General features: G+C 39.1%; 2 protein-coding genes and 3 long non-coding RNA genes across 5 annotated transcripts; 4 read left to right on the forward strand and 1 right to left on the reverse strand.

Annotated features, from left to right (window-relative positions):
• Positions 1-1,224: 1,224 nt before the first annotated feature.
• Positions 1,225-5,410, forward strand: LOC116618357 (fibroblast growth factor 1). Its single transcript, XM_032381907.2, has 4 exons — positions 1,225-2,175; positions 2,273-2,519; positions 3,937-4,040; positions 4,853-5,410. The coding sequence occupies exons 1-4, from the start codon at positions 2,155-2,157 to the stop codon at positions 5,084-5,086; spliced, it is 606 nt and encodes a 201-aa protein (XP_032237798.1). The 5' UTR covers positions 1,225-2,154; the 3' UTR covers positions 5,087-5,410.
• A 3,926-nt stretch (positions 5,411-9,336) lies between these two features.
• LOC5512545 (substance-P receptor) lies at positions 9,337-12,178 on the forward strand. The gene has a single exon (XM_032381960.2). It carries the CDS (start codon positions 9,646-9,648, stop codon positions 10,858-10,860), a length of 1,215 nt encoding a protein of 404 aa, XP_032237851.1. The 5' UTR covers positions 9,337-9,645; the 3' UTR covers positions 10,861-12,178.
• Positions 12,179-14,401: 2,223 nt separating this feature from the next.
• Positions 14,402-15,305, reverse strand: LOC125573275. The gene is made up of 2 exons (XR_007314036.1): positions 14,699-15,305; positions 14,402-14,535 (listed from the first exon to the last, which is right to left on the reverse strand). It is a non-coding gene; the product is annotated as an uncharacterized LOC125573275 (long non-coding RNA).
• Positions 15,306-16,376: 1,071 nt separating this feature from the next.
• On the forward strand, positions 16,377-16,787 carry LOC125573276. Its single transcript, XR_007314037.1, has 2 exons — positions 16,377-16,492; positions 16,654-16,787. It is a non-coding gene; the product is annotated as an uncharacterized LOC125573276 (long non-coding RNA).
• Positions 16,788-17,884: 1,097 nt separating this feature from the next.
• Positions 17,885-18,888, forward strand: LOC125573309. Its single transcript, XR_007314064.1, has 2 exons — positions 17,885-18,173; positions 18,744-18,888. It is a non-coding gene; the product is annotated as an uncharacterized LOC125573309 (long non-coding RNA).
• The last annotated feature ends 6,988 nt before the right edge of the window (positions 18,889-25,876 follow it).

Below are 25,876 nucleotides of genomic sequence, written 5' to 3' on the forward strand. Positions count from 1 at the left end.
TTTATTATTTTCATGTCTGTTCATCCCAAATAAATAATAATGAACTTGACTGGATCATCAACCCGGACAAGAAGGGCAACTTCGCAGCATTCATTTTTCAGATTTAACCTTTTTTGTTCGTAAGGGGGGGGGGGGGGGGGGGGGGGAGGGGGGCTCAAAAAATTTTAGGGTTCTAAAAGGGGGGGAGCGAAAAAAAATACAATGAAGGGGGGGCTCGAAATTTTAAGGTGTCTTGAGTAAAAACCTTCCCCCCCCTGGTGTATTTACTGAACACACTCCCTTACATCTAAACTATTATTCCCTTCTTCATTATACCCGTACGGTAACGGAAACGCAAGACTAGTACTAGAAACGGCTTATTGTCCATAGCCTTGACTAGACTTTAGCGGACAAGACCCCGTTGCCATAGCAGATAATCATATCATAACAATATGGTTAGTAATTATTTCCTGAATGATGCTTAGGAACTCGGAACACACAGCACGAAGCGGAGGAAGTCGGGTTTTCGCTATAAACGAGCTTGTTCAATTCTTTACGCTCAACGCAGTTTTACCGGAATCATTATTAAGCCGTTAACCAACAACCGGATACAATTCATTTTACGGTCTATTTTAGATTGACATTTGATAGTTGGAGGGAGGTTATACATTTGTGAATTCCCATCATACGTTGGGTTTTGTTGGTTGCTTGTTAGATTAACGCGGTCGAATTTAGAAGATGATTTTGCGTTCTACCTTTTTCATTTTTTTTTAATCTGTTGAACACAAGACTGTGTTCTTTGTTTATATTTCAAAAAAAGGGTTTTTTTAAATGCTCTTTAAAAAAAAAAGTAAGTTGTACATATTGCACATTTCGTCCGATTTCCGTGACCATCATTATAATGAAAGTGCCAATAAAATATATGTTGTACTGAGGTTCCCACGAGCAATAAGCTATGGCAAATCAGCCATACATAAATGTGTTTATTTTCTGGAAGCCTGTGTCGGTATTTTAACAACAAGCCGGAGACTTAGCCGTGCTCCGCACTAAAACAAACAAATCTCGTTCAACCGTAAGTTTGATTTGGGATGATGTATAAATGAGAAAAAAAAATGCTTATAAAATAACATGACGTAGCAATGCGATAGATGCTATGATATTCCTAGTATAACATTGACACAACAAGCTCATAAAAGTAGTTTAAAATTCATGTTCTTATTTTGTTTGTAAAGTTTTTGTACAATCCGTAGGTGGTAAAGGAAGCGGAAATCCGTATTTGCGAGCAATTTGAAATCGGCCCGGTGAGTCCCCGACGCGGGCACGGTCTTTGCGTGCGAAATCGTTAAAAGCAGATTAACGTAAAGTGCGCCCCGCTCGTCGGTTCTTGTGTGTTCTTCATTTGATGTCTATCGCTGAAATCTCCAGTGAATTGAAGTAATTCAGGTTTTGTTCTTTAATTGGCCTAGCCTTACATACTTTAGGATAAAACCTAACCCTATGACGGGTTAAAAGGGATCTTGTTTAGAAATTTGTAGCAATTATGACGACTTTGAATTGCTATATGATTAAGTTTTGATTGCGATATTTTTTTTCTAACACAGACTTTAAAAGCTGTCTAATGTAGCAGGTTTAAATTCGACGCGCTTTTCAAAAGCCTTTCTTTTGTAGCGTGCCGATAAGCGTAAATTAGTGTTCATCAGGAATCTGAGGCATTCAAAGCGGTCTTTTTTATTGAGTCTGATGCGCCCACATTTACTATTATAAGCTGTGTACATCCGTACCTCACCAACTCGCAGCTCTGAGCACGAAATACCAACCGTCAAAGGGCTTCCAAGAGCGACACCCGACCACCGTCGGAAGTAAAATGTGGCGGGAAATAAGGATTGACGACATGCGCGCGCGGTGGAAATTCAATGCTATAACGGGGCGGCATGTTGACTTACAGAAGAGGGGCAATTATGCAGCGCAATATGCAGTCGTCTGGTTTATTTGGAGGGCGAGACAGACTCGTCACGACCCACATAAAAAGCGGGATAAAACAGAGATTGCTGCGGAAGGGTAAATGCTCCAGTTAGTGTATTCCACCATTGCACAGTGCGCGTGAAAACAAGGGAACTAACTAGACTGCAGACCTAGAAGCAATCTTCACACATTCCGCATATACATATCAACAATATGGAACGACTTTGTATTTTTGTAAGTACATATCTTGTGAAAAAAGTTTGTAAAACTTAATTCCTGATTCTTAATACTCGGACACTTGAATTGATAAATTGCCTTTTTTTTCCAACAGATAATATCTTTTGTGCTGGTAATCTGCAATCTTTTTTCAACTGTTTCCTCCGTCTCTTTGCACATTCAGAAGATCTATCAGCCCAATCAAGATACGCCAAGAACATCGGTATCATTCGTCTCCATAGACGCTGAAGGGGCATCCACAAATAATCAAACAGTATTCTTACAAAGTAGAACGGGGTTTTTTCTACAGATCCCTAGAAGGGGAAAAATCACAGGAACCCTAAATCGTAGTAGTAAATTTGGTAAGTACCAATTAACGAATCTTTTTTGGCGTCCGCTCTTGTTTGTTTGTTTATTTTATTAGCTCAATTAACAATACCGATAATGTGACCGTGTCACACTTTATTTAACAGCTAATCAAGATTCACGAATTGTGTAATTGATTTTTGATTAGTGTGATAATGGTAGTTTTTAGTAGTCATGGGTTCAGTGAGTTTTTTTTAAAGCATCAGAGTACAGGGGAAATAGAGCAACAAGTAAAGAATACTTGATAAGAAGCATAACGAGAGATTTCTCGTTTTTTTCTTTGCAAATCTCGCGTTTTAACAACGCTAGGAAGTTAATTTTTTAACATACATCGATGAATACAGTTGTGAGAAACACGAGTCATTTAACGGAATGTTTCCCTCTTTTCGATAACTAGCAGCTATTCCTTTTTGTGCTTCAAACACTGCCAAGTGTTTATGCCTAGGGGCTAGTTTATTTGTAAAATTCTACTTTTCGTGAGTCATTTCCTAGCCCAATGGGTGGGTCTATTCTTTTAAATTTTTTTCTAGAGCTTGCATCGCGTGTTCCTTGTGATCATGCTATAATTATCTAGACTATTTTTAATTATGGCCATGGAACTCTACGGAAAAAAACGTCATAAAGAGTAAGAGATTAATTCATGCTAGCCTCCCCTGTTTTCAATTGAATAGTGATCTAGAAAAAGCTTTTTGCAGTTTTGTGGTCTAATTTGAGACTACCACCCGCAAGCAAAGTAGAGAAAATCGGATTGACATCGTGTGGAACAAAACGGATTATTTTAACAGATTATTGCAATCATTATATTAGATTATTTTGACATCACACCAACCTCCCACGTTGTAAACGGTCAATATAACGGTTTCTATGGAAATTATTCGAAAAGATAAGAAAAACAATAAAAACTAGCAAAATAAGATGTGGAATAAACCACCAAACTTCATGATGCATATGTATGTTTTCTCAATCCATATTCTTCTAACTCCTTAGATACTATTTCCCTCCTAATTATAAAAAAATTGTTTGTTTTCTCAATCCATATCCTTCTAATTCCTGAGATACTATTTCCTTTCTTATTATCAAAGTCCATTGCTCTGACAAACTTTGAGCTTTGTAAAAAGACTAGTCAAACGCAATAGCAACAAAACTTTGAACGGGCAAACAAAACGCGCAGGCGCAACTAAGTCACCCGTTCGCAGAATAAGAGCAATAATATAGAGCAACGGTTGTGTCCTTTTTGCACGTTTTCTTGCGTTTTTCTCCTTTTTTGTGAATAAAAAGACACAAACACAAGAAGATCTTGCTTTCTCATGTTATTAACGATTTTGTTTTTGCTTAGTTCCTGCGTGTCGGCGCGTGAAAATGATTCGGTGAAAACATATGTGCGGTCTATAAAATGATTTTGTTTTTCCACAGTTGATGTACATATGCAGTCTTTAGGGCCAAGCGTTGTGCGCTTCTTAGGTGTCTACTCAAAATCATATCTGGCTATGAATAGCGAAGGAGTCCTGTACACTACAGTAAGTATCATGTCCATAAAAATGCGATTTATCAGGGCATTATTCCATCATCATCATCATTATCAACACCAAATCATTATCATCACTTTCGCCGTCGCCATTGCCATCATTAAACGCCACCATCATTATCACCATCACCATCAACATATAACCATGACCAGCATCATCATAATCATCTTCACAATCATCATCATCACTTTCATCTTCTTCAACACAATATTTTATCAAACATTTGCCTTTCTTTTTGCTAGCCTGCTTGCAGGCGCACCCGGTGGTTTTGGTGCCGCGGAGTTGTGGCCGCCATCTTTTCCTCCCAAGCTCGCGCGCGACCAGAACAAAACAAGATGGCGACTACCATAGACAATAGCGAAAATCACTGGGTAATATTAGTGAAAAACACCGGGTAATACAGTGAAAAACACCGGGTAGCATAGCGAAAAACACTGGGTAACATAGCGAAAGGACATCGGGTAAACAACGAAAACGCCGGGTAATATAGTAGAAAACACCGGGTAACATAGCGAAGGACATTGGGTGAACATAACAAAAAACGGGTCAACAAAGAAAAAAAACCTTAGGTAAACATTTAGCAAAAAACATCGGTAAACACAGCGAAAAATACCGGGTAAACATAGCGAAAAACACCGGATAGACATAGCGGAAAACACCGGGTAGACAGAAAAACATTGGTTGAACATAGTGAAAAAAAAAACAAATTTTAGCGCTCTCCCTTCGTATCATTTTATCATCATCATCATATTTTTACCAATTTTATCATGAATGTTTAATCGCTTTAATGTTTGTTTCCTTAGAGGCGACCCACCGATGAATGTTTATTCAAGGAAAAGCTGGAGTACAACAGTTTTCACACGTTTTGCTCTTACAAATACAGTGGACTTAACTCGGCCAACGGATCCAGAGAGTGGTACCTAGCCATCAAGCGAAACGGTAAAATAAAACACGGAGTGAACACGAGTAAGCGACAGAGAGCTGTACAATTTGTGGTGCTTCCAGTACGATTGTCATCCTCATTAGGGCTGAGCTAAGACGATTTGAGCAAATGGAATTACGAACAGGGAAGCAGGACCGGTAATTGTCGGTATAAAGTCCTCATCACAGCGACTGATGCGGCGTAAGACTGTGTACTTGAGACGAGAAAAGAGCCCTTAGCCACGTATCCAGTTCAGGCCCGTACCAAGGGGGGGGGGGGGGGGGGGGGGTACAGCCGCAACAACGCCCCCACAACGGCTGAAGGTCCTCTTTTGATTCCCAATGGACGTGCTATTTGTAGACAAAACTATAAAACATAAGTTCACTCTGGTATGTAGCCAAATCCGACAATAAACCATCCCGTGGAGATTCTGCAAAGGCATTAAAAAAACCCTTTTTGTTCTTTCGGATTTTGCACCCCCCCCCCCCCCCCCCCCCCCCCAAGGTACGGGCCCTGGGTACGGGCCCTGGGTACGGGCAGTTTGTGTGAGAGTTAAAGGCGAGGTGCGCGCGCATCTTGGTCTATTTCCAAATAGCGCCTGGTTCTCTGCATAAAAACGTAAAACCTTAGAGGCGCAAATCGAGGTGACAACAAGTACTTTACCTCTCTCGGACAGAGCTAGCGCAAGAGATTGTGCAAACGAGATGTGTCTAGTCTATTTTAGGACGAATATAGATATTGATACAAGAGATTTGACATATCTGTGGTCTTAGTGACAATACTATCCCTGGGGGGGGTCTTCAGGGTAAAAGTGATAGGGATGCTCGTCGGGAAATTCGAAAAATATCCCTAAAAAACCTTAACACCAAAAGTTGCTACCCTAAAAAACCCTCAAAAGCATTGAAAAATACTCCTTCTAAGAGAAAAGCCTATTTTTTTCTCGGATACCCCCTTAAAAATACCCGAGGCCCAATTTTGACCCTTAAACAGGAAGGGAGGCGTTAAATGAGCTTCGAATAATGAAAAATAACGTAGGATCTCCCTCCAACAGCATCAGTTTATCTCTCCCCCTTCCTGTTTTTCAAAAATAACGAAGAGCCCCCCCCTCCCTTCCCCCCTCTCCTACATTCTACCTGTAGTCACTTGTTTCCTAATGCATTCTACTTCGGCATGAGGATAAACATCAGCGCCGCTTATAGCTCAGTTCGACTAACCGCCAAATGAATGCCCGGGAAACAGTTATATCTTGCCTATATAGAATCAAGAAACAAAAAGCAAAAAGCGTTTCATTGGAGAATCTGAGAATTTTCTTTTTTCATGGAAATGGTCCAAAGCAGAGTTGGAATTTTCTTCTTTTTGTCTAATAAATAAAATGGATTGAGTAATTATAAATTGTTTAACACAGGCCCATAGAAATGAGATTGTTGTACGCGGCGTTTTTTTTTTTTTTTTTTTTTTTTTCATCTAAGAGATACCTCCCCTTAATGCTTAACATCTTCCCTTTGTCGTCTTGGTATGGCCGCTAGAATATGGGTGCTTTCGGGAGTCCGCTTTCTGAGTTTGAGCTCAGGGGACATCAAGACAAACAACGAGCTCATTTTGTCGCTTTAGTCCTTAGTGAGACCACTGCAAAGAGGTTCTTGAAAGTTTGCATCGATTTTGATGATGACATTTTTAACCATTTGCGCGAAATTTTGATAAATCTGGATACAAAACAAACATTTTGATGTCACTTAGTTACAGGCCCCCCTTTATGTGACAAAGTAGGCTGACTCCCCCTATCTCTGGTTTTACAGCCCTCCTCCCTCCTGATAATTATTGCACAGTCTCTAAGTTCGTTAAGTTTACTGGTTTTGATGAGGTCGTTAAAAAAGATTTAAAAGAAAAACCGACGTTGCGCAGAAAAAATAATTTGTTGGAAAAGGCTGTAAAAATAATAATTAGAAAACGCGAGGTTTATTATGGAGTTACCTGTTACTACTGGTAATAGTTAAACAAGACAAGATGCGATAAAAATAACGAAATATAAGCCTTTGATGAAGAACGTTGATGGGGTGTTGACAGACACGTGCGTTAAACTGAGGTCTGGTGGAGAACTTCGCCATCTCGCAAAGATTTATGGGAAAATATGGCAAAGGTGAATTGTCCCCAGTCCCTACCCACAAAACCAGCATGGCTGAAAATGCTCACTTGCAATTACCATACGTGTAGCCGCTGACTCGCGAAAATATCCTGTCGTACTCTACGATACTTTCGCGAGTCAGCGGCTACACGTAGGCTTACTTACAAACGTCTAGCCAGTGAAATTCTTAGAGTGAGGGGGAGGGGGAGGGGGAGGGAAGAAGGGTTTGTTGAGGCCACATATGTAATTACCTGCCACATTTGTTTTAACGGCCACATTTGTAAGCCTACCAAGTATAAGAGGTTCCATGATATCAAAAGAGCATAAGGTGTTGTATTCCTTACTGTAATAAAAACATAGCTAATAACTAAATAAAAAAGTATTTTTTCTCAATTTCAGTGTGATGATAGCATAATTGAACAAAAAGGATTCTAATTTAGACAGCTAGCACCTGTAAGTGTTATATTTGGCATCCGCTATTCCACTTTATTGTTTCTGACATGAGATAGTGTCTGTCCTTTGTCGTAAGAAGCACAAATTTTCATAAAAGTCAAAAGCAATAAAGCTGAAACAATATTCCACGCAGGTTGTTTTTGTTCCTGGCGAACTTGACATTGCACAAATCTAACATAATCTAAAAAAGCAAACTTGAAACGATAGAAAATTTAAGGCAAACCAAACAAACGTCGTCATTGTCAGTTTTTCAGATTTTGATAACTTGTATCACAAAGGCACCCGTTATCAGCGGCGAGTTGTAACAAAAACCTTATTAAAAATCACAAAACGTCGGAGTTTCTTATTCGTATTTCATAATTAAAGGCAAAGGTCTAATGTTTTCACAACTGTTTTTTGTTGAACTAGACTTAATTGCGCCAAATAAAACATAAACATAAAGAATGGCAAATTGCCATCGCACATTCTAAGTCGTTTTCATAAAGTATATGGAAACGGTAAAATGCGATTTTATTTTACTTTTTTTTAAATTGAAGAGGAAAAAAGTTTTAAATAAAGTTTCCTGCTATTATTTCATTTGAAACCAAAAAAGGGTACTCACTTAGGCTAGAAAACCCGAGTGTAATAACCTAGACTATTTCGATTGTCTGGCAAAACAGTTTTTTTTGTATTTTAGGGTACTCACTGACAATTATAGTAGGTTTTTTGTCAATGGTAATTTTTATAGGAATTAACTCACCCTGCCCACGTTGCATTTCAATCACGGTCATTCCTGACATCGAAAAATTCAATACAGTTGTATTTTTTACTTAATCCGTAATGTTATTTTCATGGAAGAGTAAAGTTTTAAGCAAATTAGTAATGTTAAAACCCCATATTTTCACAAGTAAACATTTCGGGGCATCAAAATCCAAAACTTGTGCTTAGGTTCTAAAATTATGTATATTCCCACGGTTTTTATTGTATTACATTCTATTATTTCTAAGAAAGTAATCATATTATATCGTACATAAGAGAAGAGGCGGTAAAAAAATCTAACAGATACACTCTTTTTTTATAATAAACTTTTTTATCATAGCAACGTCCAGCCTGAGATTTCACCAAATTTTAAGAACATGCTAAGAACACGCCGAGGCTCAGATACGATAGCAGAAAAAACTTTTTATTGTCCTAATACGTTCTAAAATGCAGAATCAAATTGTGCTAATAGGAACAACCTTATTATGTTATTGATCATTAGTGTTATTCATCTCCTAATAATTCATTGGATATTATATTCTTATATACACGAATTTAAGAACATTCAGCCCTAAATTTTACCGAAAAAAAGAACGGCCCAGCCTCAACTGAAAATTATACGTTTATATATATAAAAAAAAGTTTTAATAAAGTTCTCAACAAAAGGTGACGATTGAAACGGATTTTTGTGACAATGTCGGTATTTGCTTGTTACCTTAGTTGGAAATTGCTTAGGAAATAACATTTCTCATCTATCCTCTTAGGCAGGAAGAACATGCCATCTCAGGGACGGAATACTGCGAGTTGACAAACATCCGCTAGGCATGGGTGTTTGAAGCCTCAATATCATTTTGCTGGTCGCGGCCTCTGATTGGCTGCCAATACAGGTGCCCTCAAGCGTTAGCTATTTTTAGTGCTTCAAGTATATATTTGTTGAAAAATTAGTATTTGTACGATTACGCTATTAGTTACCATGGTATTACATGCAGAGGTAGATTTCTAAAAAATATTGCGGCTTAAAGCAGATTTTACGGTCAGAAAAGTATTGTATATATTGTCCAATCATTCGAAACGTTCGACTTAGGTTTTTACCGATGGCACGGATGGGTGATGTACCAAATGTAATCTCCAAGCCCAATAGCTGCTGTCACAGTAATTAAATAAGCGCAAACACGACCCAACAAAAGCTGATGACAAGAGCAAATATTTGCAGCTACATGCCTTCTTAGTTTCCTGATAATTTGATATTTTCCATTTAGGTTGGCCTTTATGAGTTGTTCGGTGCCAAGCCCACAATTTAATTTTACTTCTCGAGCCGCCTAGCGCAGCAATTCCTTGTTCAAAGAGCTCAGTGTTTGATCATGAGCACTACAATACTTAACTGCACCAACGCCTTACTCTTTGCAAACGTCTCTTCAACAAATGGGACTTTGCTGAATGCAACGAGTTTGAATTGCACCAGTTACAATTCAACCTCAAATGGAACTACATTCAATGGGAGTACAACAACTTCTAAGGCTGGCGGGTGTGAGCTCACCTTCGAGGAACAATTGGGAATAACCTGCGTGTATGGATTGATTGTGGTGGCGGGTCTTATAGGGAACATACTAGTGGCGGCAGTGATCCTAGGAAACAAAAGTATGAGAAAATCTACTAATTACTTTATCCTCAGCATGGCTATCGCCGATTTGCTTGTCATCCTCGTCACAATCCCCCAAAAGATAACAGGAGTGATGCTGGAAAACATGCACCGTTGGATTTTCAAAGGAACATTAGGACTTGTTCTGTGTAAGACATCGAATTTCCTGAACGATCTTGCCACCGCAGTGTCTATTTTCAGTCTGATACTCATAACATTTGATCGTTTTTTCGCGGTGGTTTTTCCACTAAAGTACCACATTATGTCCTCGACGAATTGCAAGTGCTTGATTGCCCTTAGTTGGATTGTTGGGTCGGAAATGCACGCAGTTTATTTCTACGTCTTCGACATATTTTCTCCTCGGGCTGGCCTGGAATTATGCGTTCCGATTTGGAAATCGAAATTCCAAGATCCACACCTTCAAAAGAACTACTACCTATCTATGTTTTGTATCTTAGCCATCATACCTTTTGGGATTATGGTAATCGCATATACCTTAATTTTAGTAAAGCTAAGATACATGTCTATGCCTCTTGGAGACTCTGTGACCGAAAAACAACGTCGCCAACGAGAGCAGAGAGAGCGAAAAGTGTTGCGTATGGCTGTTGCAATTGTCATGTCTTTTGCATGCTGTTGGGCACCTTTTAATGTCATGGCCTTTTTGAATTTCTTCGTGTTTGTTCGAGACAATGACTTATGTTTAAAACTTCGTCTGTCCATTTTCTGTGGCATACCCGCCTATTTATTTTCTGCCTTGAATCCTGTGATTGTTTTCTCATTCAGTGAGAATTTCAGACAGGGTTTGAAGATGTACCTATCAAGGCTGTGCCCTGGACTGGAATGTCTAAAAGTGGAAGATCGTACTGCCAGTACTCGTGTGACCCGCACACAAGTGACTGTGTACTGCAAAGAGAACGAGGCATACGAAGAGAAGTAAGACAAAACAAATCAAAGAAACTACTCGACTACTCCACAAGGAAATAACGTGATGGAAGAAAAAAGACTCTAGCCCCCAGGTTTAGCAATACATCAAATGAATTATGGAATAAGACTGTAAATATAACTTTTAAACGAGGTGTTACAGCACAAAAAGTATAATCAAGCTAATGTAATTTAGTGTTGGGAAAAGCACCGCTATAATTACAGTGATTCAAAGGGGAATAATCATTGTTTAAGTCAACCGACAGACCTACCGCAAGTGTCTGTAAACCCAAGCCGGAGGAATATACACAAAAAAATATTGTTCGGATGCACATTTGCTTCATCTGACAATATGTGTAGACACTTTGTGTATGTGCAGACACTTTGTTGCGACATGTACTCAGAGAAGTAACACGATATGTTCCAAGGAAAGCAAGCCGTTTGCGCATATTCTCTACCAGCCAAAAATAATAATAATAATAATTTCACATAACTTTACATATTCTGCTGCTCAACCTCTAAATAAGCGAAAAAAATATAATTAAGCGTTACATAACATTTAAGAAGTAAAGTTAGTTCTATTGCCCCTTCCAATATTTGGCTATTAGAAAACAACTTGTCGCCATTGATTGATAGTTGTAATTAGCAAGTGTATCTTATGTAATCTTTTTAAGGTAATTTGTTTACAATACTAATTGGAGATTTACCTTTCTCGCGGATGCGATATTACTCAAATGCCATGATTTATGGCGGGAATCCGGTCTAAGGACCTAAGTCATTATTATTTTGGTCATGCAATTTGCGGATGAAGTGATGCTAGCATGCGCTGAGTTGTTCGTAAGCCACTGTCCACAATGCCCTGAGTTGTTCGTAAGCCACTGTCCACAATGCCCTGAGTTGTTCGTAGGCCACTGTTCACTTATCATTCCGCCTTCAGTGCTTCGCGGGAGACTAGTGTTACTAATTAGACAAACTCGCAGAAATCTTTATAGTTCTCTTGTTTGTTTCTTTACTCCATAGTTAGTCATTTTAGCATCATTTCGGGTAATTCGTCTCTTTGTTGTGTAAGTGGGCAGGTTTAAAAAGATGGAAGAAACTTTTGTTCATTTTGTCTCTGTCTCTTTGTCTCCCCAGTATTAGCGTAAGCTACTAAGTATACTGTTGTATAGGGGAGTACTTTATTAAAGCCTTTTCTTCCTTAAAAAAAAAAACACAAAACACCATTTAATCTTGTTGTCATGCAGATGTGTATATTTATGTACAAGCAATGTGCGCTTGGTGTCACTGCAGGTGTACATCGGTTGAGTTAGAAAATAAAAACAAGTTACTGTAAATAATCTATTATAAAATGATTTTTTGTAATGATCCGAGGGGGAGAGGGCAATAGATAGAAGGCGTCTATTATAGAGGGGCGTTTATTATAAACTATAACAAAACCAAGTGCAGTGGGGGTCTAATTTCAGTTAGGATCACGTTATATTATAGCAAGCGTTTCTTGACATTGAGCAAGACGCTTCTCGCTTACCAGTGTTGATTATCGAGAAGGCAATTGAATTTGACTTATATTACCGGGATCCCTATGCCGTTTTTTGTCCGGGAGGGAGGTGAGCGGGAGGGTGGGGGGAGGCGTTTAGAGGGCAGTTAAATACATTGACCCCTCAACCGGCCTGTACCGGCTTTGAGAAGTACCCACAACCCAAAAAATTCATAAATGCAAAATAAACACAACAAACAGAAGATACTCAGGCATCAGTCTGAGGGATAAATGGTCTTGAAGATATGCATCCAACCAAGGTGATAGCAACTACTCTTAAGCCAAATAATAGCACAGGTTTCAAATCGCTGTATTTTTTATGAAAAATACAAGCAACCATCAACTTGTGCTCGCATTACCACAATGACGAGGGATTAAAAGTGGGGACCGCAAAGCACTGTTGGAAAGCTTGGATACCGCTGACTAGGTGCAGCTGTGTTTGACTTTGACGGGCTATAACTCAGAATAGCGGGGAGGTATCTGTTTTCAGTCTTTTATTTTTGTAAATTCAGCTCAAAAATAGCCAGGAGTCAATGGGTTAATACAAATTTGTACACTTAGAGGGGGGAGCTGTTGTACGCTTAGTGGTGGTGGGGGGGCTGTTCATTTAATAGGAGGCGTTCTTTACATACGGGACGTTTATTAGATCATTCAGGGGAGTAGGGGAGTTTAAGGAAACTCAAGACTAGTTCAATTAGGGGGGGGGGGGGGGGGGGGACTTGGGAGCCCCAGTAATCTGAGTTCGAATTTTCCTTGTTTTACCCGGGAAAGGCAAGAAAGCGATTTAGGGTGGAGTACGAGTTATCCGGAGTAGATGTGACGCAACGACTATATTTGGGAACTCTCCAGGCTAGTTCGATTTTGCGAAGGGAGTGGGACGGGGGAGTTTTAGTTTGACTGTTTTGCACAGGAAAGGCTTTGTAAGCACGAGGTATAGTGACCGTTTTATCTGGCGGGCCACAACTGATCCAAAATGCGGATCAAAGTGAATTTGACTCCAAAACTCTATAGCTACTCTATGGCTCTATAGCTATTCTATGGCTTCATCTTTAAAATTCACTTCGTACGCCATTTTGATCAGCTGTGGCCCGCCAGTCTGTGGTATTTTGGAGGCGCGCAACATCGTGAAAACGGTCCATTGTATATGAAGTTTTAAAAACAACCATTAGCATCCCTTTCACCTTTCATCCTGTCTATTTGGTTTACTAAATACAATCATTCTACGACGACAAATACACAAATGGTACAGATATAGGATGCGGATGAGTAAAGCTGGTTTAAAAGGCTGGGGTATAGACTGTTATATTCGTGTTCTGTCGAGTACAGAACCTAGTCCTTTGACAATGGTCATGATAACACAGGGACCCCATAATGACCAACACCCTTTAAATCAATGTACTTTAACACAAACGACGCCTTAATTTTATCTTGGCGCAGTACTTGCAAATAAAATTATTAACTTCAAAATATTAAGTGCACCAGTCCCTTAGATTCAACTGAGGAGTTCCAAATAAGAAATTTCAAAATCGCTCAAAAGTGGTTTAAAGTTAGCCCCTGGTTCTCTTATCATGGTAAAAAAGTTTGAGTTACATACAATAAATTTTTTTCGAGAAATTCCGAATTTACAATTTTGCCCATAAAATCGCCGATTTGGGGGGCATTTTTCACCTTTCGTAAAAAATCGCAAAATATTCTTTAAATATACGCGGAATTAAAAATAGCGATACAGATCCTTAGAAAGGAGTTGATAAGGTATAAATCGAGTGGTTTCTTTACTTTTTCCGGCAAAAAAAGTATATTTTATTGCTGTCTAAACATGTCAATAAAAAATGTCGACTTGAATAATAGCTTAAATTAGGGGCTTTTAAAACCGATGGTACATGGATTTTCGCAGAAATTTTGCACTTTGAGCAAACATTGGTGTTATTTCTATCGATTCAGCAAATAAAAAATTGGGGGAATCAAATTCCCGAATTATAATGAAGCCGAACGCAACCCCATGTCGAGCTCAAATAATACGCGATTTTCTTGACAGCCGTCTTTATTAAATACACATGCCTGTTTGTACAGGAAAAAAATCACAGAAAATAAACTCTACCCTTGCTGTATACTAATCTCATATGCTGTATAATTGTCTTGGTTCATCCTTGGAAGTTACTGGAAGTCAATAAAGACATTACAATGAAAAGTATTTGCTATTTTGTACAGACTTCAGTTCAGAACGCCTGCCGGAATGGCAAACTTTGAAGGATTTGTTTGGGTTTTAAAGTTTCTTTACGCTCAATTGAAGTAAAAGATATTCAAGCACGTCAGTTCTTACCTTCTGCCAGGAGGTTTCTAGGGAAAAAGCCGATTTGTAAGATTAATTTCAATGCAAAGGTCAAGTACTTGAACACGAGTCTGGTTTCAGATGACAACAACTGATCAGCGGTCTGCCAGATGAAAATGCGTGACTTTCCACAGGTATCCTAATCCCGATAAGAACATACCGTTTTGAGTCCTAGTCTTTCTTTATTAGAAAATCATATTTTAAAAAAGGCGATATCATGTCTTGTTTGTCTATTTTCAAAAAAATATGATGATTTGGTAAAGAACTTAGGCGTAAGAGTAAAAATTGTATACGTTACCTTTATCTGCATATTAGTTGTGTGCGCATGAGCACTGCTTGATTACTGCAGAAATTTTTATCAATAATGGGAGCGGGTCTTTGTAAAATGAAGACAGGACCTACGCGGACCAGACCTCGGCGGACCGGGTTATTTTTATTAATTTTTTTTTAATACACAAACATATGTGAAGAAACCGTTTAGCTACTTAGTAATCCACACCACCCTATTTACCATCTTCCATAACTTACCCCTTACTCAATTACTATTTTTACCTTTTGTTAGTTAATCATCAATGAACTTTGTACATATATTAGCTGTAACATGCCATTGTAACTCATTTATAACCTGAAGCTGAAGAAAGCAGGTATTGGCCAGCCGAAATATCGTTCTAAAAACATAAATCTGCGTTGTTGTCGACTTTTTCTTTTAAAGGTTTTACCTTTTGCGTGGGAGTCCCTAGGGTAAGTGTGCCGTTGTTGCTGGTCGCCGGTGGGACAGAGTTTCTTTTTCATTACGGACTTGCTCCAGGTGACTGAAGTAGTTTAAAAAATCGGTAGCTGGAAAATCGGCAACTACCGTGAGAATAGTGACTTTAAATGGGCTGCTTCGCTGCTTTGTAGCAAGAGAAAACAAATATCACTCTGTCCAACCACTGAGCTGTCAGTTAACTCAATGTAAACTGTTGATTGCCGTTAGAACAGTAACCCTCTATGGGTTACTTCCCTTCTGCACAAGCACAATCGTAGATTGCCGTGAGAACTTTAACTCGTTATTGGCTACTTTGCTTGATATAACAAGAACAACAACTGTGCAACGCCAACAAGACTGCCTGGAAAAGGGTTACAAAATCAGTTGGAGCTTGCGACAGATTGAATGAACATGTCTATGAAGAAGTTCAAACTCAGTTTAAAGTTTAAGAACGCACTTTGAATTGCTCGAGCAATCGACACTAGGGCCACAAGGACCACCCAGGCAAACAGCGTAATCACAGGTAGTCATGATCAAGAAAAATATCAAGCATCATCTGAATTACAATTTTATGCTTGCCTGATTTTATAAGAAGCAGCCTCATGTGATCTCTTTGTGTTGCCCTAAAGCCTTTTGTGGCTAACGGAGGTGTTACTGTAACAGGATGCCGCTTTGAGGGAGTGTGACAATTCTTTCAGCTTATGCCCTTATGTCAACGAAGCATGTTTGCTTGTGGTATTTGTGTTTTATTCTTCGATTGGTGTTTCCTACGGTATCTTTTTAAAATAATTTTTGGCATCATTAATATGTTTTTTATAGTATGAAGAACATAAAATAAGAAATAATCTAGAATAAAAACTGCAAGCCGACTAGTTGAACTATTCTTTATATCGGGTTTCCTTTGCAAATTCACGCACTCTCATCTGGTAGACCTTTGATCAGTTGTCATCTGAAACCAGACTCGTGTTCAAGTACTTGACCTTTCATTGAAATTAATCTTACAAATCGGCTTTCCCCCAGAAACCCCTTGGCAGAAGGTAAGAACTGACGTGTTTGAATATCTTTTACTTCAATTGAGCGTAAAGAAACTTTAAAACCCAAACAAATCCTTCAAAGTTTGCCATTCCGGCAGGTGTTCTGAACTTGTCTGTACAAAATAGCAAATATTTTTCATTGTAATGTCTTTATTGACTTCCAGTAACTTCCAAGGATGAACCAAGACAATTATACAGCATCTGAGATTAGTATACAGCAAGGGTAGAGTTTATTATCTGTGGTTTGTCTCCTGTACAAACAGGTATGTGTATCTAATAAAGACGGCTGTCAAGAAAATCGCGTATTATTTGAGCTGGACATGGGGTTGCGTTCGGCTTCATTATAATTCAGGAATTTGATTCCCCCAATTTTTTATTTGCTGAATCGAAAGAAATAACACCAATGTTTGCTCAAAGTGCAAAATTTCTGCGAAAATCCATGTACCATCGGTTTTATAAGCCCCAAATTTAAGCTATTATTCAAGTCGACATTTTTTATTGACATGTTTAGACAGCAATAAAATATACTTTTTTTTGCCGGAAAAAGTAAAGAAACCACTCGATTTATACCTTATCAACTCCTTTCTAAGGATCTGTATCGCTATTTTTAATTCCGCGTATATTTAAAGAATATTTTGCGATTTTTTACGAAAGGTGAAAAGTGCCCCCAAATCGGCGATTTTATAGGCAAAATCGTAAATTCGGAATTTCTCGAAAAATATTTATTGTATGTAACTCAAACTTTTTAACCATGATAAGAGAACCAGGGGCTAACTTTAAACCAATTTTGAGCGATTTTGAAATTTCTTATTTGGAACTCCTCAGTTGAATCTAAGGGACTGGTGCACTTAAATACTTTCCCATTGATGAAGCACTTCAAAAGTGAAATATTATAATCACCTAATTTACAGCGGAGCTCCCACCTAAGAAAAAGTGGTATATATAAAACAAATATGGTAACAAATATTGGTAATCCAATGACTCGAGTATTCGTGACGCGATGTCCGTCCGTCCGTCCGTCCCTTAAAAGCATCGTATGACAACCAAACTTGGCAGGTCTCATGTATGTGTCAAGGGAAGTGCACAGAAGCAAAAATATGCTAACGTCATCAAAATAAAAAATATTTATATTTCACGAAGGAAACATCATATGGCAACCAAACTCGGTAGGTGTCATGTAGGTGTCAAAGGGGATGCAACAATATGGTAAAGTGTTGTGTGACGTCATCGATGACGTCAATTAAAGCAAAAAACGTGATTAAAAGCAAAAACATTCATATCTCTTGAAAGAAACATTGTTTCACAACCAAACTCGGTAGGTGTCATGTTGGTGTCAAGGGGGTGCTCCTATGTGGTCACGTGATTGTGACGCCATCAATGACGGCACTAGAAGCAAAATATGCTGACGTCATTATAATAAAAACATTCATATCTCGTGAAAGAAACATTGTATAACAACAGCTCAGAATATTTCATTTTCTGGAAACACAAATATGGCGGCCTAAATGGATTATGACGTCATCATTCAAGCCCCTCGCCTTGTACCGCCGGGAAGATATATTTTTCGCTTTAAAAGCTTTTTCCCGTCGATTTTTGCAATTTTAGAGCAGCCAGTGTGTTAGGTCATCTTTCCAAGATATCTCGTGCAAGGCTTAAAAGCGATGGAGTAAAAATATGGAAGATGGTGGGTACTTATTCGAAGGGAATTGGAGCTCTGCAGCGCCATGGTTGACCGATTTCGAACCCAAACACATGTAGAAATTTGCCAAGATCTCTCTACAATAATTTTTCTGGGCTTAGACAAAATTATTCTGAGAATAAGGGGTTATGTAGCTTTCGAAATCGGTATGTCTCTATATGGGACGCGACGCCAGTTGCTGGGACGTTTGGTTTCTTTAAACAATATCGTGTTGAGCTCTGTACATCACCGACATAAGTATAGGAAACAAGGGCCCTCCCTACACTGTCAAGTGGACTGCTTCGATTGATAGCTAGCCTAGCCGTATTTATTGCTATCGTTTGTTGCTTTTTCTGGCTGATTTTAAAACCAGAAATCTTATACAGCGCTGCCAAAGTTTATTATTAAAAAGCTAAATTGAGTAAAAATAATATAAAATCAGTGTGTGAGGCTGTAGTTTCAGTTGGCTCCTCTGCAATAAGGCCATCATAAATAATAAGCTACTGTACTCTATAAATCAAGTTGAAAAGAAACCCCTTCCTCTTTTCTTAATATAATTGTTACAATTTATTTCAGATATTGACCATGGCAAAGAAGATTGAGATAAGTAAATATATAAGGATGGACAGAGAGATCATTGAATTTTCTCCTTTGTATTCCACTCTTAGTGATAAAAAACTTATACTATTCTTTTTTGTGAATATTTGTTTTATTTGTTCAAGCTATGTGTTATTGACTATTACACTTTTTGAAAGTATGGTTACAAACTGACCCCCCAGTTCTGTAGCACTGTCAAGAAAATAGGGGGGACCCCCTTCGTATTTAAAAAGACAATGCTTAAAGAACGCTGCTTGGTGGAAAAATGGTATGAGATTATATGGCTTTCAACGTTAATGCAGATTTGCACCCCAGACTCTGCTACGGCCCTGCCCCTGGTCCATGGACCCCTTGTTTAAAATAGGTTTTCTAGTAATAACATGTTTTCTAGTGAGGGAAGGGTTTTCTACTTCTAGTATGATCCGAGTATAAACCAAGAGCATGGATGAAGGTTGGTTAAAAAGTTTCTACGTATTAAATCCCCAGAGCTAACAAAGTATTATACTTCTGGGTTTTTTTAATTCGCACTAAAACATAATATGAGACACAGAATATGTGCATTCAAAGGGGCAATGGGCTTTTTTTTTAAATGAGAGGGGATCTATGATTATTTCGCATCACTTTTATGTATGGTGCTTGATTGTAAAAATTGTATGATTGGACAAATTGTTTCCACTTTTCTCCCATTTACTCTGACTGAAAATTTTCTACCAGAAAGAATTCAAATCATTAGAATTCTGTTTGAGTAAAATTGTTTAGGAGAAGAATGATAAGCTCATGAAAATGATTTGTTTTCAAGACATATCGCATTATACATATGCTGTAAAAACATTTACAACATAACATGTGTCCACTGCATTTCTTTGGGCTTGAACAACAGGCTTGTGTATTTTGGGGGTGGCAAGTTTCCATCCTTTTTGGGTGTATGAAATTTTGAGCTCTGTTGGACCATTCCATAATGTTTATAACTGAATACTGCCCCCCCCCCCCCCCCCCTTCCAACCCACCCCTGGGCAATTATCCCTCTAACCTTCAAGGCATATTAATCCTAATCCCATTCAGCCTTTCATGCTCTAGGGACATTGTCAAATATTTGAATTTAAGAGTTATACAAAAGATGGGCTGGTTGGTACATTAGCCAAGCAAACTTTGTCTTCTATTTGTTTTATTTGATATTATGTGTACCACATGCTTTTTGTGTGTAGGACACGAGATGATATTAGCGTATACCACTATTAAGTCATTAAAACAAATATAAAATACTGTTGTGCCAAGTCATTTTCTGCAGTGGCTGATCCAGGTGTGGTTCTGTGGTCCAATGGTCCAATCCTTTTTAAGCACAAAGCTATTGTAATAGTTTTCATAAATTGAACCACCTTTGAAAAATTCTAGACCCCCATTCAATTTTTAACAGCGCCTGCACAAGGCAATTTGAATACTGAATGTTCATGATCGACCGACAAACTCGGACGGGCTGCATATATAACTTATTAAAACTAAACACAACACACCGTAAGGCATGTATTTATGCATGCATTATGAGCTTCGGAGGACGCAACGAATACCATTTGTAGTACTGAGTTGTCAACTTCAGGGTCAAGAATCCATGCCTGCTTATCCACCGTTAAGTGTGCCTTCGAATTCCAGTATAATTACGCTTCCAAGCTGTAATTCGATCGTGATGACCATCATCCTCGCCGTCATCTATTGACTATAGCGAATCGGACTTTCCCACCGAACATAGCCATTCGAAATATATTTTTACCACATCTTTGCGCCCAAAGGCTTTTCTACAAGTCTTTCAAGTTTTAATACGTCTAAAACCCTACCGAAAAGCAGAAAGATACTGTTTTATGCTCTTATTCTCGTCTTTCTATGGCCACCATGTTTTTTTTACTTAGGTCCAGCGAGTGTTATGACGTCATCTTACAATTTGATCTGTGATTGGTCGTTTCAATGTTTTGATGCCTCGAATGTCAAAACAAAAAAGTGTTTCCAGGAAAGAAAATATTCAGAGCTGAACAACCAAGCTTGGTAGGTGTCATCTATGTGTCAAGGGCGGTGCAAAGATATGATCATGTGATGCGTGACGTCATCGATGACGTCACTTTAACAAAAACTATCCCAATGTCATATCTATATTCATATCTCCTAAACGAAACAACATATGACAACCAAACTTGGTATGTGTCATAAATGTGTCAAGGGGGGCTCACCAATATAGTCACGTGATTGTAACGTCATTGATGACGTCACTAGAAGCAAAATATGCTGACGTCATCAAAATAAAAAATATCATTATTTCACTAAGGAAACATTGCAACCAAACTCGGTAGGTGTCATGAAGGTGTCAAGGGGTGCACCAATATAGTCACGTGATTGTGACGTCACTAGAAGAAAAAACAGACTTTTTTAGAAAACCCGGCACCGTCAAAATAAAACCCGGTGCCGTGAAAACCAATTACCGGCGACGCTTTTACCATGTCAGGGCTTTTAGCAAACCCGGCACCGCCAAATAAAACCCGGTGCCGTGAAAACCAATTACCGGCGACGCTTTTACCCCAGGGAATTTTGAACGGTTTCTGACGCCATAGTAGCGTGCTTGCAGGCGGTACTCGGTGTTATTATCGCGGAAAAACCCTCTCTTCGGTGATCGGGCGCCATCTTTTATTCTAAGCCGCGTGGTTCCTGGGGACGCGGAGGGTTTTCCGCAATAATAACACCGAGTACCGCCTGCAAGCAGGCTACGGGCTTCGCTTCTCAAGCAAGAGACCAGGGTACGAACCAGGTCAGGTCAACTTGGGATTTTTCAGAGGTGTAAGAAACTTGGCTCTCTAGATTGTGGACTGCAGTGTATTTCTCTTTGCTCGAATGACTACGTTAAATGGCGGTCCCGTCTCACAAAAACCTAGCTAACCAACCTGTTATTGTGGGACGTTAAAGAACCACTGAAGAAGGCAGAGTCCATCTTCAGTGTCTGTACTTGACCGCATAACCAAAAGGGGCATTAACATACTAACACTCTCATCCATGTCAGCTGTATATATAGTAGTCTGAAAAAGACCCCATGTAATGTAAATCAATAGTAATTCAGCCTATGGCTGCAATTCTGGATAAAGTCGGCCCAGCTTGCTTTCCTTTCCTTTCCTTTCAATTATGGACGGTTTTTTATGGTTTGCATAATGCCAGTTCATGCATTCATCATTGCGAAGGATTTAATGAGAAAAGTTTGGGGCAAACCTTCTCCCCCCTCCCCCTAGCAAAAGATCTGCCCCTGCCTTTGATATTTTAAATTGTGATTTCGAGTTTTGGAACTTTAAAACCCCTTAAAAATCTTCCAGACTATGGAGTTTTATCCAGCGGTCGAATGGATTGGGGGCTCTTCCACTTGTATACCCCATGTATTCGATAGGACGACGAAAAAAAAAAAAAACAGTGTGAACCCAACGAGATTTCATAAACCCTGTCCATTTTGTTACACGCGTTTCGATCACTGAACCTAAAAACAACCCCAAAACGAGGCGCCACGCGCCGGGAAATTACATTCGTAAACCGGTTTTTCCGGAAACTAACAACAAGTCACGCAATCCTCCTGAACACCATGTCTCATCTTTCGGGCCTTCTTCAGTGAGCGATCGGATTGTGGACCACCAGCCCTCAATATTTAACCGTTTATTGGCGGGATTCCCCTAAATCCCCAGGCCCCATCTATCGAGCTGTCTCTAGCAGTCGAGCGGGGAATGAGGACTACCAGCCCTCTATATTTAACCGCTTCTATCGCCAGGTTTCCCCTTAATACATACCAGGCCCCAGCTATCGAGTTGTCTTTAGCGGTCGAGTGGGGAATGAGGACTACCAGCCCTCTATATTTAACCGCTTCTATCGCTAGGTTTACCATAGTTTCCCTTCCCATAGTGTCTGAAGGCCATTATGAAGGTTGTGATCGCTCTACTTGCCCTCGTTCTCTGCGCCGTGCAAATCGAAGGCTACACAAATAGCGTGTACTTTGGCGTGGTGAGCTCTGAGGTAGCACCAGAAGTCATCGACGAGTTCGTGGAGGAGTGCCACAAGGGAAGAAGGCCCGAGAAGATGAAGTTCAAGATTAAGGACCAGGTAAGTTGTTTTTTTTTTCAGATATTTAATACAAGGTGTATAATTTTTGGTGAGTAGATAAACGTGAATAGCTTTAGTTACACTTGTAATCATTAGCTTAGGTAGCAGGGGCGTACGCGAGATTTTAACAAGTTGCAGTCAAATCATTCAGAAGCTGAATGAGGGCGTGGCCCCTCATCCCACATCCCCGTGAAGATTTCATAGCTCCCGCTTTTGGGTTTGAAATTGGCGTCAATGCGTCAGACTTTTAAGAATATTACACGATCCTTTGTCATCCTCGATCTGAAATAGGACTTTAGTCGTCGCGTGGCACTGAACGACATAACAATATGTTGGAAATCATCTGTAGACTAGAATGATTAAGAAAATTATAGTTTTTATCCTCATCATATATATAAAACTACGTACATAAAAAAAGAATAAGTAAACATTTGATTTTTCTCGTCGTTATGCAAATAATATCGCCAAATTTTGTTGCACTCCATTGACTGCAAGCCTATAGGCTGCGTTCCCCCCCTGTATAGTAGTGCATTATGGAAGGGTGTGGCAGGGCGTCGTAAAATACGTGTCAAGCAAACTGTCATCTGAAGTTTGGAGTTTTATAGCAGTTACATTTATGAAGAGAGCTCGCAGCCTTGCCTCTCCCTCTCCCCAGCAAAACAATAACTGCATTAATCAATAAATCGTAGACATATTATTGGTATGATAGTACTATCTACTATGCCTGTAAATGACTTATGTCATCAAATACTCAAGAAACTGTAACAGAAAATATATATTTTCCGATCTTGAATGGAATCGTTTGAAGAATCTAATAAAGATGTAGAAACAGATAAGGCTCATATATTAAAACAAAGTAAATAGGCATGACCATGACAGTTTCATCACAGAAGTTAATCCTTTAATCCGTGTACTTGTGAACGAAATTTATTATACTTTGAATTAAGTGCAAATATACTTTAGAACAAGCCCAAACACAATACCCCTAATCGGGATTTACGTTACCAAATATGCGGAAAATCAGGGTCTTAAAGCAACGGGATAACCCCGACACAGTCATTCATGTGGACACCTTATTTCTCTCGAGTTCCAATTCTTTGCGCATTTAGGCCATCGTGCTCTTTTTCAATATTTTTTACTGTTTTTTTTTTTTCTTTATCGTTTATTTTGCTTGTGCTTTTGCTTGTGCTTGTGGTGTTTTAATTTTGAACGATGTAATTATACAGCGCAAACATCTTCGTGCCATGTGGTAATAGTCAGACAGGTGATACCACCCAAAAGCTGGGTTCATCGGTAGTATAGTGTTAAGTCAATACAACTCGGATATGAGTGCCGCGCATTATTGTCTTTTTCTTTGTTGTTAAATTTATTTCTTTGGTCAAGCAATAAGTTTAATATGGACACAGTTAAACAGAAAAAGCAAAAGGCCGCGTGTGATCCGAAACCGCTATAATGTGTAGTTCCAGAAAATATCCATTGAGGGGGCCGGAGTTATGACTCGCCACTCCTATATAGTTTGGGTGCCCATTCTCTGGAAATTTTGATTTCACAAAAATGTGATGCAAATCCATGACAGACTTGGTCAGAAAAGCGCTACGAATAATTAACCCGTCTTATTAAGTAAAAAACCCCTAGAAAGATAGTTTCAGTCAGTTTTTTATTTGATATACAAAATAAGAATAATAAAATTGTGCATTTGTATAGTGCTTATTCGTATACTCTAAGAGGTTTACATGGTAGGATATCTCATCCTCAATAACAGACTGCGCAAGGCAGTTTACAATCATAGGTGTATGTTAGTAATGTAAGTATTGTCACTGAGGGTGGTCACTGCCTGGGTTTCTACTTGCGTCCTCAGCGGTTCTTTACGTCCATCCGGTTCAGATTAGTTCAGTTTAGATACGGTTTAACGTCCTTATCCGAGAAGACTTCGAATATCTAACTGTTTATTGCAGATTTTATTGTCTAATAGACTAACAAAGGATAAATCGGCCTTCATTATGTACAGACGGAGACTTTGAGTATTCGGCTCTGAAGACTCGCGTTTCTCACGAACCAGAAATCCCTCCGGGTTTTTAGCTTCGGACTATTACCCCTCCCCCCTCAAATTTCTGGGCGTTTGACCCCCCACGCCCCCCAAAATTTCCAATCCCCTTAATTGGGGGGGGGGGGGGGGGGGATGGAAGTACACAATTCGAATTTTTGTTGGACCCGGCAAATATCAAATGTCGGTCACCTAGTGACAGTCATGGTTCATAAAGTCTTTGTTTGACTGATATGACTCATTGAACATAAAAAAAAAAAACTTAATGTTACTAATTACGCTACATAATATATTAGGTGAATCCCCATTTCCACTTGAATCAATCCATGCTGAACTTTACTCATGCTAAAGCTAGTGCGAATGAGACACAAGGTGAATCAGTTCATTTGATTCTTGGTTTTTGTGTAAACATCCTTGCTATGATGCTCGACTTAAAATTATTATAAGGCACTATTAGTAGTATGTTCGAGGTTATTAAGTATACATGTCTTCAAAGATCCAGGCAAATTCGCTAACCGGGAATCTGCGTGGATATAGTTTATCCATTTTGCACGACAAGGTATTGATTTGGCTAATCAGCGCGTGTTTTATGCTATCGTTCAACGGGCCCCCCTTACCTAAACACGTTAACATTGCATATTTCGTCGTTTGAATATGTTCTGATACCGAAAAAAAATTTTAAAGTTGCTGGGGAATAATTATTTGTTCCCTTTTCCCAGGAAGGACCATTCCTTTTTTCCAAGTCAGCCAGCAGTAATTGGATGAATAATTGCCCGTATAACCGATAGGGGCGATTCTTTTCCCAAGAATCCGCTCCAGCGCAGAGAAAAATATTCCCAGCAATACTAGTTCGGCAAATTTGCCAGCAGAATCATTTGGGACGATCTAACATCTCCCCAGCCAGCAAAAAACGGGCTGCGCGCGGAACAGATCCGTTTTGTACCCTTGATCGTTA

This window comes from Nematostella vectensis, chromosome 10 (assembly GCF_932526225.1).
Source record: "Nematostella vectensis chromosome 10, jaNemVect1.1, whole genome shotgun sequence".
In the NCBI taxonomy this organism is placed as follows: domain Eukaryota; kingdom Metazoa; phylum Cnidaria; class Anthozoa; order Actiniaria; family Edwardsiidae; genus Nematostella; species Nematostella vectensis.

Bases quoted from the DNA above. Each gene is read 5' to 3' on its own strand.
- LOC5512545 (XM_032381960.2), top strand. From the start codon at position 9,646: ATGAGCACTACAATACTTAACTGCACCAACGCCTTACTCTTTGCAAAC.
- LOC116618357 (XM_032381907.2), top strand. From the start codon at position 2,155: ATGGAACGACTTTGTATTTTT. The intron at 2,176-2,272 runs GTAAGTACATAT...TTTTTCCAACAG, and splicing joins TGGAACGACTTTGTATTTTT to ATAATATCTTTTGTGCTGGT. The intron at 2,520-3,936 runs GTAAGTACCAAT...GTTTTTCCACAG, and splicing joins AAATCGTAGTAGTAAATTTG to TTGATGTACATATGCAGTCT.